Source organism: Condylura cristata, unplaced genomic scaffold, assembly GCF_000260355.1.
Source record: "Condylura cristata isolate star-nosed mole 26May11 unplaced genomic scaffold, ConCri1.0 scaffold00002, whole genome shotgun sequence".
Classification (NCBI taxonomy): domain Eukaryota; kingdom Metazoa; phylum Chordata; class Mammalia; order Eulipotyphla; family Talpidae; genus Condylura; species Condylura cristata.
In genome coordinates this window covers 52,496,534-52,514,933 of record NW_004567103.1, presented here as the reverse complement: position 1 = coordinate 52,514,933, position 18,400 = coordinate 52,496,534, and the positions used below count along the sequence as shown (strand labels likewise).

Genomic DNA, 18,400 nt, shown 5'->3' with positions numbered 1-18,400 from the left:
ATTCAGTTGATTGAACAACCAGAATAGAACAAGATTGACTTTTCAGTTTATATTGTAAGGGGAATTTGCACCTCAGTAAAATATAAGAAAGTAGCAGCCAAAACCAAAAGCTCAATATTAAAAGTAATTATTAGAAGTTTAATTGTATGTTCAATTTTTTGCCTTTTGTAAAAAAACAAAAACAAACAAAGCAAACAAACAAAAAACTGGATGATGTATCATTAGGGAAAGTAAGATGATTAACTTCCCTCTACAGTTTCATTCAAAAGGGTTTAGTGACAAAGTCCTATGCCAGGTTTCCAAAGTCTTAGATTTAAACCTTGGTCTATACTACGTTATCTTGTTTGAGCAAGTGAGTTAAATGAGTTACATCTTGATTTTTTCATTTTCTATAATAATACATTTTCACAAGTTTAAAATATGTGATAACTAGTTAATGACTTATGATGTCAGATAGTTTTAGAAATAGGAGTATAATCTCCAATTTTCTAGCAATATCAGTGCACTCAAATGAAATTTTTCCCCTAGAAGAAAGCAGTTTGTGCCACTTGATTATAATCAAATGCCAAATTCTGAATTACTATATCTGTTACAGTTATGCATTTAGTGCTCAGCTAGAATTCAAATTAACATTTTGAATAGAAATAAAGATAGACTCTTGCTTCTTCTAACTTTTTATAAACCAACCTCTGGACTACTAGGAGGTGTAATCAAATATTCCCCAAATTAAGAAGTCAATACCTTTGAATAATCACTTTCTAGATATGCAAACTGCCGATCGGGTGATAAGCCATAATTTGAAGCATTCACACTTTTCTGAAATTATAAGGAAGTTGATTAGAATACAGAAAAAGTAGCAGAACCGTGCAAATTTGCTTTCTAAAAGATATATGATTAAAATATATGGTATATAATCTTACATATTTCAATTTTATTATTTAAAATGTGTATTGCCTACTATGTACAAAGAAATTTACTGCATACTAGTGAGAAGGATGTGATAAATAATATAAACTGTGATTTCAAGATGTTTACAATATTAAGCTTGTAAAGAAGAAACTTACATTATAAATCAAAAATTCTATGAGACATATAAATATGCACTGCAAAAGCATTAAGGAAAAAGTGATTGAACCCAAATAAAAGGATAATTAGTGTGCACCGAGGAGAAGAGTATCATCTAATCCTGATACTAAAATATTGGTAGGCTCGTGTGGGTTGTGAATGTAAGAGGATTGAGAGTTCAGGAAGACAAAATAGCATGTGCCCATGTATCAGAGTTACTACTTATAAAATATTTATTCATTTCTAGGCACTAATCAGAAGTACTTTCAAGTGTTTCTTCATTTCAACTATTTAATTATTATAAAAGGCATTATTCTTAATACTTTGCAAAGGAAAGGAATGAAGAAAAGTGGGTTGCTGTAGTATGTGAACACACCAGAGCTTCCATAACTAGTAAGTGACAGAGCCAGGATTCCTCTGACGATAGACTATGCTCTTAACTCTTATCTCCCACCTTACTACTTTCATGGAGGGATAGGGATCCTAGGTCAATTAGAAGAGGCATGGACAATAGTCCAGCATGAGTGGAAGAGAGAATTGGGAGGAGACCAATAGTGAAGATAGAGCAGAGAAGGTAGATTTGATTTGTGTGAAGAGCTAAAGGTTTGGGTTCAGTACTTTGGTTAATGAAGAGCCGTCAAAGACTTTTGAAGAAGAAGGTGATGTTGTATACATACCAAGGTGGTATTACTCAAAATGGTATATGATTCTCCTGTTTCAATATTATAAAATATGATATTATTATCTGTAGATTGATGAAGATATTCTTGTCCTTTAAACAAAAAGAAAAATGAAACTAGAAATCATCTCCCTTAACAGGGTATACATATATAACAAAAAGGAACCTCTTTTTTTTCCCCCAGACTTTCCTTGTTTTTCATCCTGTCCCATACATATTGTTTTCTCAATATGGTGTTATAAGGAGGATAAATTTGTCAAAGTTGACATATTTCATTTGCAATAAAAAACACATATATTGATATTTGAGCTGAATAGTGACTTAGTTTAAAACCTATTTGGTATAACTTTTACTTTTTAGAGAAAAAATGAATATATTCAAAGTTTTTCATGACACTTTACAAGTAAACTATGTCATAAAAAATATAGTCATATTACCCATTTGTTTGATTAGACTTGTTTGACATCTTATTTTTAAAACTTATATACAAATATCAACTTTATGATCTTTACAAGAAATTGCTTTTAGAAATGAGATTTATCCCACTCTCAGATTATCCAGACTAACAAAGGAATTTCTCTTTTGGTAAAATTTTCATGATTGCCACTAAATAGATTCTTATTTCCCATGCAGAAAAGCTCTGCCATAGACTCAGATTATTCCAATAATACATTCTCAGCTCCTACTTTCCTAACCAAACTCCGATTTGACATCATTACTATTGAGTGAGAACAGTCTAAAAGTGCCTTGATAGTCACTTATCTAAATAATTGTACTTTTTCCCCATTTCCACTAGATGACCTCTATCACCATACAGATGCATTGACAGTAAAAGGAAAAACCTAAGAAAATAACATTCATGACAAACTCAGAAAGTAAAGAAATAATTGATTTACCTGAAATCCAGTAAGGAAAAAATGTTTTGTAAGTAAATGTCCCATTTAGAATGTCCTTCAACGTGAGCGCTTTTGTTGTACTTCCTTCCGAGTTATGAACTTCAGGGGAGGAGGAAACATTATTACATAAAAGAAGGTTAATAACAAATTCTAAGCCTATCTCTGGTCTCTTCTTTCTCATATAATGAAAACATTTGCCATTGCAGCTAAACACATGTTTAACTGCAGTCATAATTTGGTATAAATATTATCTCCTTTTCTATAGACATGGTAACTGAGACTCAGAGATGGAGTTTGATTGCTTGAAAGGGAAAACTGGTGGGAAAATATCAGAGTGTAAAGGGGATCAGGGAAGGCCATGCTAGCAACAGCTTATTATTCTTCAAGCAGCAAAATTGGCTGAGGTTTCTAAGAAAGGAGATGCTCTGAGTTTCTAGCAACTTAAGCCTTACAAACCTGGGCTTGCTCACTAAGTGGACTTGAGAAAAACCTACTCTCTTATACAGTTCACTGTTTTTCCTCACTATGTGTAGCTGGAATCTTTACCAGTTTATCAATGATGCATTTGAATATCCCAGTTGGTCAGATGAAATCATTTAGATTCTTCATACATCTCCAGAGAAGGATTAATGAAGGTGGATGATTTGGTATCCTGATGAGGAATTTTAATAAAGAATAAAGTGGACCAGAAGAAAACCAATCATCTAGACAAATGAGCTCAGAGATTTTAAGGATAGAGGTTTTACATGTAAAAGCTTATCTAATGTAAATTGCAAACCAAAAGCAAATTTCACCTAAATTTGAATTGTCCTATTTGTTCTTTTCAAACAGGCTATATTCCTCAAACAAACACATTGTAGAGCCCTGAAACAGACACACCAGATACACAACATGGCAACTGACTGCCAGGCCTCCTTCATAACTATATTGTCATTTTCCACCCCTCCCACCTCAGTCCTTCTCCAGGCCACCACCAATAGAATGAAAACAGGAAAATGTTCTAAACCTTCAATAGCATCTATGAAGTTGGCATTTGTCTATGTGAAAATAAACTATTAATGATGTGAACTGCAATTTTTTCCATTGCTTTCCATAATCCTTAGGATAGAGATAAAAAATGAAAACCTGGTCTATAGGCTCTAGTTGATCTGGGGCAGCCTGTATCTCAAGTCTCTTCTTGCTCCTTTCTCATTACTTTCTGGATCCCAAACATTCTGGAGTCTTTTCTTTGGAAGCTCATTTCTGTTTCCAGGACCTCTACACCTCTTTCTATGTTTTCCCTTCGCCTCATTACTTCTGTTCATTCTCTAGTGCACAACACAAGGAGCCTTCTCACCTCCTCTTTGTATTTGGTTCCCTTGCTATATATTACCACTTGTTTTCTAATGCATTTGTTGTGGTTTGTCATCATGGGTGTATTCAAGTGATTACTTTATTAATGTTCCTCAATTTCCACTGTATTCTCAAAACAATCACTAGGTCAGGTACCGTATCTGATTTTGCTGAGTATCATACTCTCAGTGTCTAGCATAGAATGAGCATTTAATAAATGATTGTTAAATGAATAAAACATGAAATTAAGGTTGGATGTTTGTATGCATGTATGAATGAATGAATGGCTGAGATATTTAGCTTCTTTACAGAATGGTTCTACTACTAATAATTTTCTGGAGGGCATTGGTAAATCAATCCCTGACACCTGTCTTGCTCAACTGTAATGAAAAGGACTGAACTAGAAAATGTTGATAATACCTTCCAGCTCTGCCATACTAGATTTTGGAATTCAATACTCAACCAGCTCTATTAACCTTGTAGTTTCATAAATAATCTGTCAAACATTTATGTAAGTGCCAAATGACCGACTGAGTGATAGCATCCCTGCTATTCTGATTCTCACAAATGTGTTTATGCTCCACACTCTTGCTTAGGCTATGAATTATTTTTCTTAATTTGTTAGAAATTATTCTGGTGATTATATGAACAAAAGTGACCAGTGAACTCTTTTGCAACCACCCGCATGCAAAAATACTCAATAACATTAGGTAATTCTATTTGTCTAAAATAATCATCTTTTTACATTTTCTTTGCATAAGATTGTACATACAATTATTTGTAATGAAAGTTCTTCTGTTTAGTTAAATGATCTTGTGCCAAATTCATACCACTAATTTTGTAATTCTCATTCAATGAATAAAAGATCATTTTACTACAGAGTATTAGAATAATTACTAAGTATTTTAATTGAATCTTTTAAAACTGCCATCTGTTTCCAATGTAGTCACGAGGAAATTCTAATACTATTTGCCCTGGAAATTGTTTTTCAATTGAGATATGTTTAATTTGCGTCTACATGACCTAAAACTGCATGGAGAGTCATTTTAAAATAAAATGAACCCCTTTACTGTGAATACACAGAAAACTAGGTAATTGTTTCTGTAAAAAATTTTTTGATATTAATTCAGTAAAAGATTATACTCTTATTGATATCTTTTTCCTTCTATTTATTTTGGGGGGTCAGGATCTCACATATATTGCTTTGATTATGACTAGTGACTAATACAAAAGATTTTCCTATTGTATCTCTGCATATATTTTTCTTTCTTTGCAATTATGCTAATTGAGACATTCATTGCTATAATTAATCATAATTTTTATAGAAAGTTTAGAGTAAGTGAGAAAATCCAATTGAAATATTCAGCTCTGTGCTTGGCACATGGATAGGTACATGCTTGGCACACAGAAAGAGGTCAATAAATGTGAGTTTTTGTTATTTTCATAGTGTATCAGTAGTGTTCAATGTATATTTTTTAAATCAGTGTTTTCCAAACTAATTTGACCACTGAGGTTTTGCTTTAGAATATCTGTTAAAATTACTCTGAAAAATAGTTTCATCTTAAAGTACCAGTGTATATATAATGTAGTTTATTTTTACCCTAGTTTAATGAAATTTATCAGCTTTACTTAGAACATTTTGGTAATTGTATAGCTGAAAAACGTAAATAGTACAATTGATCACAAATGTTTACCACTAATATTGCATATATTGATGCACAAATTTTACTCCAAAATGAGTTTCGAATTAATTTTAAATACCTACTTACATTATTCCTTTCATGTAATTATTAACCAAACTGATCCTTATCATATTTCTCAGAAAGATTTCAAGGAAAATTTATCTTTTAGAACCTCTGATTTGGATTATCCAGGAAAACTACATAAGAGTAAATTTCATATTACTTCCTACTTAGTCATTTATTCTAAATGGATGCATAGTAGTTATAAATGCCAACAATCTATATAGAGAACTTAGCATATGTTATGTTATGACTTCAAATATCTACAAAAACAATTTTAAACATGTATTAATTGTACTACTAATTTCCATGATGAAATTTCCCTTACCAGTATCCAAAAAGTAACAACATATATAAAAAACATATCTAGAGGGGTCACCTGTAGGTATATTGAAACAGGGTTCATGGTACATATTTGGGGTGTGAAATTACTCCCACCTCACACGTAACATAGCTAGGGTTCAGAAGGTCTGATTATGCTACAATCAAAATGGGCACAGGTAGTGAGTAATAGCAAGTCAAATGGGAAGAATTTTAATTATGCATCCTTCTCTTTCTGCTGAAAATGACCATACCTTTCTGAACACAAATGAATAGTGTCTGTTCTCAGGCATTGCATTAGATCATATATTAGGAGTTATAAAGTTGACAATTTAGAGTTTCCCTACTTTGGTTGGTTGTTCCTCTAGAAAGATCATTAACATCCAATGTTTCACTACCTTATCAATGGTAACCCCTATATCAACCACCAATAGAAATGCCCTTCCTTGGCCCTCCCTGGTGGTGCAGCAGGTTAAGGCACTGCACTGAGAAGCTTAAGCCACTTCTGCATGAGGTCGATTCCCTCCTGCCCCGGAGGAGATCCACAGGAGACCTCTCCTGACCCGCCCGCTGCTCCCCTCAACAGTGTACTTCGTAGATCTGCCTGCTCTGCTCCCTGCTCTGTCTCTGGTGAATCCTCTCACCCTCCACATCTCTGGCCTGTACCCCAGTTCTGTATGAATAAATAAAATCTTAAAAAAAAAAAAAGAAGAAGAAAAAAGAAATGCCCTTCCAGATCATGTGTAGTGAAATAAGCCAGAAAGAAAAAGAAAAATACTGCATGGTTTCACTCATACCAGGAGTGTAAGAGACCAGGAGAAAAAAAAAAAAAGACAATTGGAATAAAGAAAAAATTAAAAACAATGAAAAACTATAAACCAGAGACATTTTACAGGAATGAAGAGGGAAGTAGGATCAAGACTGGGGTGGAGTGGAAAGAGTGCTCAGGACTATAGTGATAGCATATGAGTGAATTGGTGGTGGGAAGCCCATAGGGATTACAATCAAGATGAAAAAAATGCACTGAATGAAGAATGATGTAAAAAATAAAATTTTTTTGTAAAATGAAATGCCCTTCCATTACTCTTTGAAAATGTCATTGGTTTATTGCTATCTTAACACTTAGCTTAAGTTTGTTAACATGAATCTTTTTCTTCTCAGTATTTATGTGAGTAGTAGAATTCATCTGTCTCTATCCTTGAGAGTAGAATCTGTGTTTAATTTTGTTACTATTATATGCCCAGCAGTTAGAACAGTGCTTGCATATAGTAGGAACATATTAGATATTTTTTGCATGAATAAAATAAATTCAACATACAATATTAGCTTGTTAGTTAGCTTTGTTAGCCTGCCCTGATTCTTTAACCTCCTGCTCATGTTATAAATTTCACACATACAATCTTCTACCTAGACATGCCTTCATTTAAATATTCATCTAAATTTTTGGAGTCATTTGGACTGTTCGTTTGAAAAGCATCTTAAGCCTACTGAGTCAGAATATCTCTGGTAATTTTCATTTTACTTAGCTCCTCCTGCCCCCAAGTGATTTTTCTATAAAAGTTCAGAATCTAAATTTAACAACTACACTGAATTTATTCTGTTCAACATATCTCTGTCCTATCAGTAGGCTTGCTTCTTTAAATTTTGGAGGTTAATGAGGCTGACCTGAATAGCAAGACATACATCTGGGGCATGGACTACGCAAAACTAACTGCTGATCAGGTCTTTCAAGAAATGTTAACAGTCCCTATTAATGGGTATGCCTCTATTCAGGTCTTTTTGAAGTCTGTCCAAAAGGAGTTTTCTTTAGGTATACTCTGCTAAGTGGAGTGGAGAAAGCAAGGGGAATTCATTCTGATCCAGATTAGATTTAGGAAGTTTGCAAAGAAAATACTGGGGTCATAGTTTTTCAGTGTTGTGTGTTTGAGTGTGGGGGAGTGGTGGTGCATAAATCAGTATAAATGCATTTCCATGGCACACTAAACAAGTTCCAGTAACCTGAAAAATACTCCACTGATAATTATTGAATGAGTAAGATTTTCATGTTCTTTCCAAATACTGTTTTTAGTGTTAAACTATGATCTTGGTTACTTTTGAAATTATCACTGGCATCTATAATTTTGAAGCTAATAATTTAGCAGAAGTAGGAATTCATTCTGGAAGCATGACTCGTTTCTATCTGTAACGGATACTTGATAGATACTTAATTCCTTATAGAGCCCTTACATTTGACTTGACCTTTTTGAATTGTTACTCTATGCCACTTAAATACTCCAATTAACAATATTATAATTATTTGCATCTCAACTTATTAAGTCAGAGCTGAAATTGTTTCAGTTTTTTGGATCCAAGAAATTATAATTCACAGAAGTGATTCACAAGCAAGTAGTGACTCACTGTTCTAATTCTTTTTTAAAACTTTATGCTTACTCTATTAGGATTCTGTTTCTGTTTCATGAAAAATCGGATATAAATGTCAGTGCAGAAACATGAGATGTTAACTCTAAGATTCACCATAAAGCAAATGAGAAAATATGGTTTATTAAGTGGGCATGTCCTTTGCTCCCACAGTTGTGTAGATTTGCAACTTGTGTCTGTGAGACCACCCACAGAAAGTGAGCTGAACTCCCAGTCACACACTGCACCTAAGTTTTGCTGGCTTTGAAGAGATACATCTAGCTATGAAGATTCATCATTTCTAGACATCACGTTAAATCATGCTTGTTTCTGGAATGAACACTACTGGGGAGGAAGTGTAGGAAATATACTTATTATTACAAATTAATAATGTATTTGGGCAAAGATTGACAACTTTGAAAGAAATGTGGATCTGAGGTTATTTTAGACCAGTAAAAGGAAGTGTTACATTTACCAAGTTCTTATAAGTGTCATGTAATCTCTATACATGGTGCTATTAAATCCTCACAGCCACTCTGTGAGATAAGGGTTATTTTTAACACCATTTTTGAATAGGAAGTAGAAATTAGAGAGGATAAAGTAACTTGTCTAATGCATAACAGATCTAGGGGTAAAATCCATCTGCTTTTATAAGCTGGACATCATTATACAATGATTTAAAGTGAAAGCAAACTGGAATGAAACAACAGCATACAACAAATACAAAAATAAGGACAAGAACCAAGTGACACATAGTGTGTAGAATAATTATCACTCAAAACCTAGAGTAAGAGAAAAATGAGGAAACTTTTACTTTACCAAAGCAAAGAGGGTTCCCTAAAGCTCTCAATGTCTGGTTGAAGAAACTAGTAGCTCTTGAGAATAAAATCACCCATGTTTTATACTACCAACAATACTGCATACAATAGCTATTAAAAAGAATCGTCAGGCTTGCTTTTTTTTTAAGAGCTTATTTTTGTGGTATGTGTGTGTTGTTATGTGTTAATAAAACTACTTTTTCATGATTTCTAAAGTTTTGAAATTCATAGGTGGTGCATTAGAGCATGATTGGTAGATGCCATTTTGGTGAGTCTGAAGATAAAAGCCAATGTTTCTATTTGGGGGCCTGTTCAGTCTCCTTTCTATACTCTCCAGCCTTTAATCTCTACTTTAGATTTTTGTATGATTCCTGTTGATGCTACTTGGGGCCTTAACAAGAGCCACTCCTTCCATCATTTCTTTCTCTCAATTCTCAATTATACATCCCTAGACTAGTTTCCTATCTTCACCACACCTGGCCCTCACTGAATTTATTTCTAAATTCCAGGATTGTATATTGAACTACCTCTTTAACATCTCTACTTCACTAGTGGCAGGTATTTCGAAACATTATGTCCAAAGCTAAGAACAAAGAGTTCCATGCTGCCACTCCAGATTTCTCCAAGGTAACAACACAATCATCTGTGTAGTTTCTCAACTCAAATATTTGGGCTGCTTCTTTGACCTACCTCTTCACTTACCAACTTTGTCCAACACCCAGGCCTGATTACTCAATCTTCAAAATTTCTCTCTACTCCATCTGCTGTTCTCCATTTTTATTGGCCTGGGCCATTCCTCACTAGGTTAGCTTTAATGGTTATCAATTGTTTCACTTACAATTTTATTCCTGGTGTTTCCTCATAGTTTTGATCTTCTTAATGACTAATAATGAACATTTTGTTATGTGCTTATGTTTGTATCTTTTGGGAAATGTCTATTCTTTTCCATTTTATGTTGAGTTACTTGCCTTTTTATTTTTGAGTTGTAAGAGTTCTTTATATATGCTAGATGCAAATCCTGTATCAGATGTATACTTTGCAAACTTCCACTCCATTTTTGTGAGTAGTCTCTCTTACACAAAGGTGTCCTCTCAACATCAAAGTATTATGTTTGTATAAAGTTCAATTTGTATATTTTCCTTTGGTTACTTGTGCTTTCGTCATATCTAAAAATAAAAGTCGCCTAGTGCAAAGATTTGAAGACTTATGCCTATCTTTTAAGAGTTTTATAGTTTCAGCACTTACATTTAGGTTTCTGATCCATTTTAAGTTAAATACTATGTATGCTGGCAGTAAGCAAGTCTAACATAGTTTTTCATATGACTACCCAATTGTCCCAACATCGTATGTTGAAAGCCAATCTTGTTAATGTTGGTATAAATTGCACTTGGTCTCTGTGTTTAATCTTCCTCACATATTACTGGATTTGGTCTGCTAATATTTTGTTGAGCATTTTTGTATAAATAGTCATTAGAGCTATTGATCAATAGTTTTTCTTATGATGTCTTTGTGTGAGATTTGTTTTTATAGCAGTGCTGGTGTTGTAGAATGAGTTGGGAAGTGTTTTCCACTTTATTTGGAAGTGTTTGTGAGACTTAGTAAAAACTGTTTTAAAGTCATTGGTAAAATTTACCAGGGAAGCCATTTAGGCCTGTAATTTTCTTTGTGGGAAGGTTGAAAAATCACTTAATCACTTTATCTTTCACTTTAGATTTTCTATTTCTTCTTGAGTAAATTATTAAAGTTTGTTTTCTCATCTATTTTCTGATTTTTTTTTCAGATAGTCTTCCTAGCTTATTCCTTTAAATTGTACTAGTACTTCAGTTTTTCTACCAAGTATAAAGTCATGGGTATAAAAAATTTAATTATTAGGTGATTCTATCCTTTGTTATTAATATGAGTAAAACTAATAAGGACTGCCAGATAATCTGCTTTCACTAAACAATTTTAGTTCATTCATAAGGATACTAAAATGAAAAATAAATTCTTTGTGCTATATAGAATATAAATTTGTACAGAATATAAATTTTAAAAAGCCTGATTATCCTTTGATTTTCTAGCCCCAGAAACGATATTAATTTATATTTGCTGTGTCAATTATTGTTATTTAAGTTTTATTCTGACATTCTTTTTTCTTTAAAGCCTTTGTCCCTGATACCACATTTCTGATTTCCGGTTAAAAGCATGTTTTTCTCAAGGTATATCTATGACTAGATATTCTTGTATACGTTATAACACAATTCATTCTGGAAATCAGAGACAGATAAACTCCTCTGCATCATGGGAATCATCTAAAGACGTGGATTATTTTCTAAATTATTTAGAATTTGGCAAAACTCAAAAAGAGTTTGCCAAGATTCATCTTCTGTGATTTCTAAAATCCAAGTACAAATCAGAGAAATATAATCTGCATGCTCGATTTATTTACAACTTAACTCAAAGGTTCTTTTATGTCTATGAACTTTCTTAGCCCTTTAGACTTCCCCATATTTCCTCCAAAAGAACAGTGAATAAATAAGCTTAAACTCTTAAGATGTTTGAGGGAGTCTGTTTCACAGTTCTGAATGTTGATACTGGGAAAATTTCAAGCCTTAGAAACATATTCTCATCTCTTTTGAAGATGATTTCATCTAACATACACCTTATTTTACAAAACATGTTTGTTGAGGTAATAGTAGTAGTAATAGCAGCAATAGTGATAGTAATAACAATGAATTTCTGCCTAAAATATAGACATTCTAAATGACTTTCATTTTTTATTGATTACTGTCCTGCCTAACTTATCGATGAATTTGAATTTCTTCTGAAATAAATTATGTAAGATACTACTCAGCTAAGTAAGCAATAGACGTGTGATATAATCATCTGTGTAAATGTGTCTACGCATTAAAGCCTCACAGCTTTAAGGTTCCTTTTGGTTCGCCGAGCCACCCCCTAAACATCTCTGCTTCATGGCGTTTGTACTCCTGTCCCTTACATTCAAATTTTATTCCCATGCCTGTGTCCTCCTTATCCTTATGGATTGTCCCTCCCCTCAGACTCAGATTGAAGCTCTAGCTTTCAATGTGACCGCATATGGAGCTATGGCTTTCATTTAAAGAGGTCATCAAAATTACATAAGGTCCTATTGACAGAGCTCTAACACAGCAGAACTGCCTCCTAGTAGGAAGAGGAAGAGGAAGCAGGTGTGCAAGCACAGAGCAAAAGCCATGTGAGGACACAGCAGGGAGGCAAAGGTGCCTGAGCCGAGGAGGGAAGCCGCTTGGGAAACCAAACCTGCCTACCCCTTCTTGGACTTCCAGTTTTCAGTACTGTGAACAAAGAGGTGTCTATTATTTTAGCCTCCCAGTTTGTAGGATTCTATTATGACAGTCCTAGATGTCTAACACGCCCATCACTCTAGTTGTTCTATAGCACCTAGAAGGAATTTGAAATACTCGGTTAATTTGTTTAACTGCTTATATCCAAAGGACCTTGTCATTTATGCCCTTGACCAATGCCTGGTAATTGGAAGGTGTTCAATAAGTAACTGTTGGATAAATAACCCAAGTGTCCAGGAACCGCAGTGAACTGGACTTTGTGAATAACAGACAAATATGAGATATTAATCTTGTTTTTTTATATTCAGTAGTTTGTTATGTTTAATACCAGGAGGAATCCTATGCCTCCTTTGGCCCAAGGATTAAAAGCCCAAATGTTCTGGTAGACAGGCAGATATTATAAATGAGTATGGTATCTTGTACTCAGTAGAATAGGTTTCATGGTCTGGGCAAACCAGAGAATGTGCTGTCCTTCTGATGATAACTTCTCGACCAGCTACAAAATAGGCTAGTGCTACAAATCTAGTATTTCAAAAGAAGATTCAAATCTCAAGTCCTATGAGAAATGTTCTTTTTTGAAAGTGGGCAACAAATGGGAAAAATGCTGGAAGGTAAATGAGAGAACTTCAAGGAGCCAAGGAGAGACTAACAACAATTCTCTTTTCACTGCACAGGAGAATTTACAGTCTTCACACTATAACTGCTTCTTTGATCCCCACCTCGCCCCATTTCCTTATTCTCTTACTCAGCTTTATTCCTCACTCCCTTTCCCTCAATTCATTTATCTTTCCTTTTCCTGTCTTTTCTATCACTTTTGCCTCAGATTTGCCAGTTTTGGATGAGTGCCCTTGAAAAACCCAAGCTTCTCAAATGTATTTTTCATGTCTTGGATACAAGATGAGGTGACGGTAATAGGATGGGTGATATAAAAGGGTAAAGACTCTTTAGCCTTGAAAGTAAGAAAGAGATTGTTGAAACTGAAATATATCACACACAAAGGCTTAGTTTCCATCTATATGTGTCTGCATGTGTATGTATTAGGATGGAGAACACAATAAAATTCTAACATTCACTTATTAAGTAGCTACTACGTGTTAGACATTTTAGAAAAGTAATAACTATATTTTCTGAGTGTTTGCTCATCAACATGTGAAACTCTCCACTGAGAAGAATTCAGAGAGAGGACAAATAGCACCCACATTTTGTTTCCCAGAGGTACAAGAATTCAAAAGCTTTAAACCATCAAACAAGACCACATAGAATTTATTTTTGAAGTTCTGGAGCCCCTGGCAACTTTTCAACTGTAGCTTTTGCTTTTTTTTTTTTTCCGACTCTATAAATCTCTTAGGAGAAGGAATTGGTTAAACAAGGGTTGTCTTTGAAGGTGGCAAAGGAGGGGAAGGTGGGAGCTGAGTATCCATTCTCAGCTTTGTCCTGTCTTCATGGAGGAAGGATGTTCAGGGAGGGCCTCAAGAGAAAAAGTGATTAAAGATGTGACATAATAAGGAACAGGAAGAAGAATAGGCCAAGGCCAAGAAGGACAGCTGGAGATTAACGCATAGAAAGCTGTATGTATCTTATCTTCTAGGTGATAAAAATTTAAAAAAAGGACAATTTGGAGGTTTCAAAAAAAAATCTCTAATTTCTATTATATGTGAGTGAGCTAAAAGAGTTTTCTCATTTCACCACTACATTTTTTTTTTATTTGTTCCTGAACTCCTACCTAATTCTACAAAGTTATTTCAACCCTGAGGCTAGTTTTCCTGAGACAGTCTCCTTTTGGGAGACTGCTCTCTTTTCTGTCTTCCCTTTCACCTGGTGGGAATGACAGAAATCTTTACCCCACGTTGGTGCTGGTGGCTGTGCAGCCTACTGGCTTCTTATCCTGCTTGTGAAGGGAAACCCAGACCTGCTGAACATTTATTTCCTTGACTGGCTACAATGATGGGCAATTGTGGGACTTAACTCACTAATATATGAATAATATTAACTCACTAATATATGAATAGTGGGACTTAACTCACTAATATATGAATAAAGTTTTCTTAACTGAATCAGGAAGCTTCTCAAGGAAACACTGCTCTTATGCTGACACATAAATCCTGGGTTAAGAATACAAGAGCCCTAAGGCAAAGGTGAGGTCATGGGATGGCTGATGAGGAAGGCCAAATAGGAGCTTACTTGGCTTTGAGTTCTTTGTTCTTTCCTTTCCTTTCCACCCTTCCCCCCCCCACACACACATCTTCTTGTCACCAATTAACAGATATGCAAAGAGTAAGGACTGAACCAAGGATGATTGAAGAGTGGGGTGTGAGAAGAAAGGCAAGTCCAGCATTGGCTGTACCCCTGAATGGAGGAAAAGGGGATCTCTATCACATTCCTGCTCAGGACTACAAAGGCATGATTTGCTCGCTGCACCAGTTATTTAAGTGATATTCTGAGTTTTTGAGCAAGTTTAGAATAGAATAAGAATGATATCATAGACAAAAAAAAATTAGTTCTCAACTTTTCTGGTTTTGATCAAATAATAAAATATCACTTAACATTGAATTTGATTATTTCATCAAGAAAGTATTTTACTCTGAAAATTATCCTGTTGCTTAAAACAGAATACTGTTATAAGCAACAAAGGGTTTTTACAATGTATATAGTTTACAACATATTTATGTCTGTACTATATATGGCTAAATTTATGAAGAGAGTAAATATTCGGGCTATATATAATTATATAAATGTCTATTTAATGTACATATATGCATATACTATTTGTAAATATTATACAGTATATAATTTTGTAAATTATACTGTAGTTCTTATTAAAAAATTACGACTCAGTTTCCAAAGAGCAGATGAAAACCATCCTTGCCTGTTGGCATGAAAGCAGACTTAAAATAAATTCAATACACTTTTGTTTGTAAGAGAACAAAGTGTGAATTTCAAGTACTGGAGGGTTTCTTTAGAAACCAGGACAAATCATGAATAGATAAGCACAGAGTGAGTCAGGGGGTCCCTCTGGTCAGAGAGAAATGTGGTCCCGATACCATGGGGTCAGAAGTGGTTTGAAAACAATTTGAACTTAAGAGAACATGACAAACCGAGATGTAGCCTAGGAAAAACTGTATGCTAGAATAGGACTAAAAATATTTTCCTATATATTTTCCTCATATTTTTTTGAGAGCCATAGATAACTTACAAATGATTCTTTAGCTAAAGAATTGCCATGGATCCTCCTTTATTTTCAGTAAACTTTTAAGCAATGCTATAGCCCAAAACTATCATAAGTTTTTAATTGTCGATGCTACAATTTTTTTTTCCTTTCCCTACCTAGGTTCAAGGAACAAAATGTGTTATTTTGTTATTTTAGTCCATGTTTTAGAACACTTCTCTTCATAAAACTATTCTCCTCTATCAGTGAGTTATTTATAAACAGTCTTCATTTAAATTCAAACTAGCCCAACATTAATCTGTAGTATTTCCCAAATTTCAGCTCTGAAAGATCAATGTTATTCTAAGCCTTTTTAAAAAGAATCAACTTATCACTAATCATAATGCTTAACAATATCTAATCTTCTATATGATTATTTATTGCTACTGTATCAAAAATAATTTCACTCTTTTCTCATACATCTGTCCCTACGATCTCTATTTGCTACTGTCTCCCTAAATTTTTGGAAAGACTCAATAAAAACCTCCTTCAGTTCTGTTTTAACTTTTCTGTTCTTACTCATCTTTACATTCCATAAGGCAAACCAATAATGAAAAGCATTGTTGTCTCTAAAGGCCTGTCAAAACTTGGAATTTAGCATATATTTTGGGGGGTGTGGGGGTGATGTAGCGTTCTTAAGCTTTTCTATTGCTGAAATAACACTGTAAATTTCTTCCTACCCTTGCCTTAAATTCCTCAGTATTTCTGGTTGCACAACAGCATATCTGTAAGCTGATGTGCCTTCATAGAAATAGCAGATTTGGGAAAATACGCATGCAGGAAAAATTCAATCACTCGTGACCATGCATTAGTACATTTTGCAATCTATTCTAGACAGATAGAGAAAATTAGAGACAACTCTTACCTCTTGAAGGACGTAAAACAATACACATCACCAATAAAGCAAGGACAGCAGAGATGGCAACTCCAAATACAATTTTTAACCATGTCTACATAAAATAAAGAAAATTAGACTTATACACAGTTTCTTCTAAATAGTAAAAATAGCAAGATTTTGTTTACACCTAAATCCTATTTCTCCCTCCCCACAAAGCTTTTTGATTGTCTTCCACAGATCTGGTTATAATTGCTGGAATTCTTCCAGCTCTGCAAGGACAAATGTTTCTACAGCATATTAAGGGCAATTTCTCATTCCCAGCCCACTCCAGGAAGTAAATAGTTATGTACAAATCCTCACCTTCTAAACAATAGAAAACTCTGATCGCCCTCAATTCAGCCAACCGTCATTCTTTAGCAATACTCGAGTCTGCATATACTAACCTTCATTTTTCCAGATGTTTTTGAAAGTTAGCTATTCTGACTCCAGAGTGTGGGTCACTCAATCTGGGAAAACCGTTGAAAAGAAGCAAGCCTGTCTTCGTAGTTGGAAACTGAAGCTCTAGCTAGGACAAGGTTTTTTCTTTCCACGGACTTTTAAATACCGTGCCAAATTTCAAAAGATTTCTGTAAAATTGGAAACAGATTTTGGGGGCGTTCTTGGCCTTGAAATGAACTGTGAGTGGCTCAAGAGAGGTTTTATAGCCTTCTCATCCTTGTAAATTCCTTACAAACCTCTGCTTATATTGACATACAGAGGTTTCCAACTTTTTTTTTTTTTAACAAATTCAAGTTTCTGTTTCATTTTCTTTTAGAAATTGCTCGGATTACTTTGGCAAGTCATTGGATTTTGTATAATCTTTCTACTTGAAACCAAAAGAAGAGTTTAAGATCATGCAAACTTCCAGTTATGTACAATATAGATGTCTTTAACTTTAACAGAAGAAGAAAATTAAAACTTTGTAAAACTAAAAATATTAAAACATGTAAAACTTTGTGAGAAATATACCATATAACTGCAATTTTCTCTTCCTCTGAGAGATTATGAGGTACTGAAGACAGAAATGTTTTTCTTTCAGCACAATTTCTTTGTCCATATAGCACCATATGCACTTTCAGTAAATACAGAAGTTTAAAAATTCAACTGTCTAAACCCACGACTGCTTTACTTTAAAGAAATAAAATGCCATCTGGTGAAATTTAGTATGGGTTAGGTGTGTATGCACAGGCCAGAAAGATGGAAAGATCAGTAAGAATAATTTACCAGCAGACCTTTGGAAGAATGGAAATGGCTCTGCAAAAGTGATATTTTTGCTTCCCTCTCAGAATATCTTCTGAGAGAACATTTAGTAATTATGAAACCTTTAAAATAAATTAAAAAGCATTTGAAAAGATAAGTAAGTCCTGTGTACAATTTCATTTTGGCTACAACAGTCCAAATTAGTCAACTCAAAAGATCAGTAAAATGGTTGACTGAAATTAAAAAAAAAAAAAAATGCACACACACATTCATCCAAACAATAACCTTTTGGAGCATTCTGGTTGGTTTTTTGCAATTCAATTAAATCAATTCTGGGTTTCACATAAACTCCATTGTTTATCTACTATAGTTTTTATCTTTGGATTTTTGTAATGTTCTCAGTCTGACCAAAACAAACTTCACAGTGACCTCTCATGGATCATTCATGAGAGGTAATGAAGAAACGTGACCGAAATCTGTTGCTGTTTGTTTTAGTCAACCCGTCCAGCTACCATGGAGGCTTTCTCCAGCACAGAGCAGGACAGTGG

At 34.2% G+C, this 18,400-nt stretch overlaps 1 protein-coding gene across 2 annotated transcripts in view; it reads right to left on the bottom strand.

Annotated features, from left to right (window-relative positions):
- Positions 1-17,274, bottom strand: part of FAP (fibroblast activation protein, alpha) — a 68,090-nt gene extending 50,816 nt beyond the window's left edge. Inside the window, exons 1-5 of one of the 2 annotated variants that reach the window (XM_004674603.1) lie at positions 17,057-17,274; positions 16,641-16,725; positions 2,641-2,739; positions 1,743-1,837; positions 742-816 (exon numbers count right to left, since the gene is read on the bottom strand). In XM_004674603.1, coding sequence (XP_004674660.1) covers positions 742-816; positions 1,743-1,837; positions 2,641-2,739; positions 16,641-16,725; positions 17,057-17,062 — 360 coding nt within the window. In that variant the 5' untranslated portion in view covers positions 17,063-17,274. The remainder of the gene's footprint in view (positions 1-741; positions 817-1,742; positions 1,838-2,640; positions 2,740-16,640; positions 16,726-17,056) is intronic. The other variant, XM_004674604.2, reaches the window with a different exon arrangement.
- Between the last annotated feature and the right edge of the window lie 1,126 nt (positions 17,275-18,400).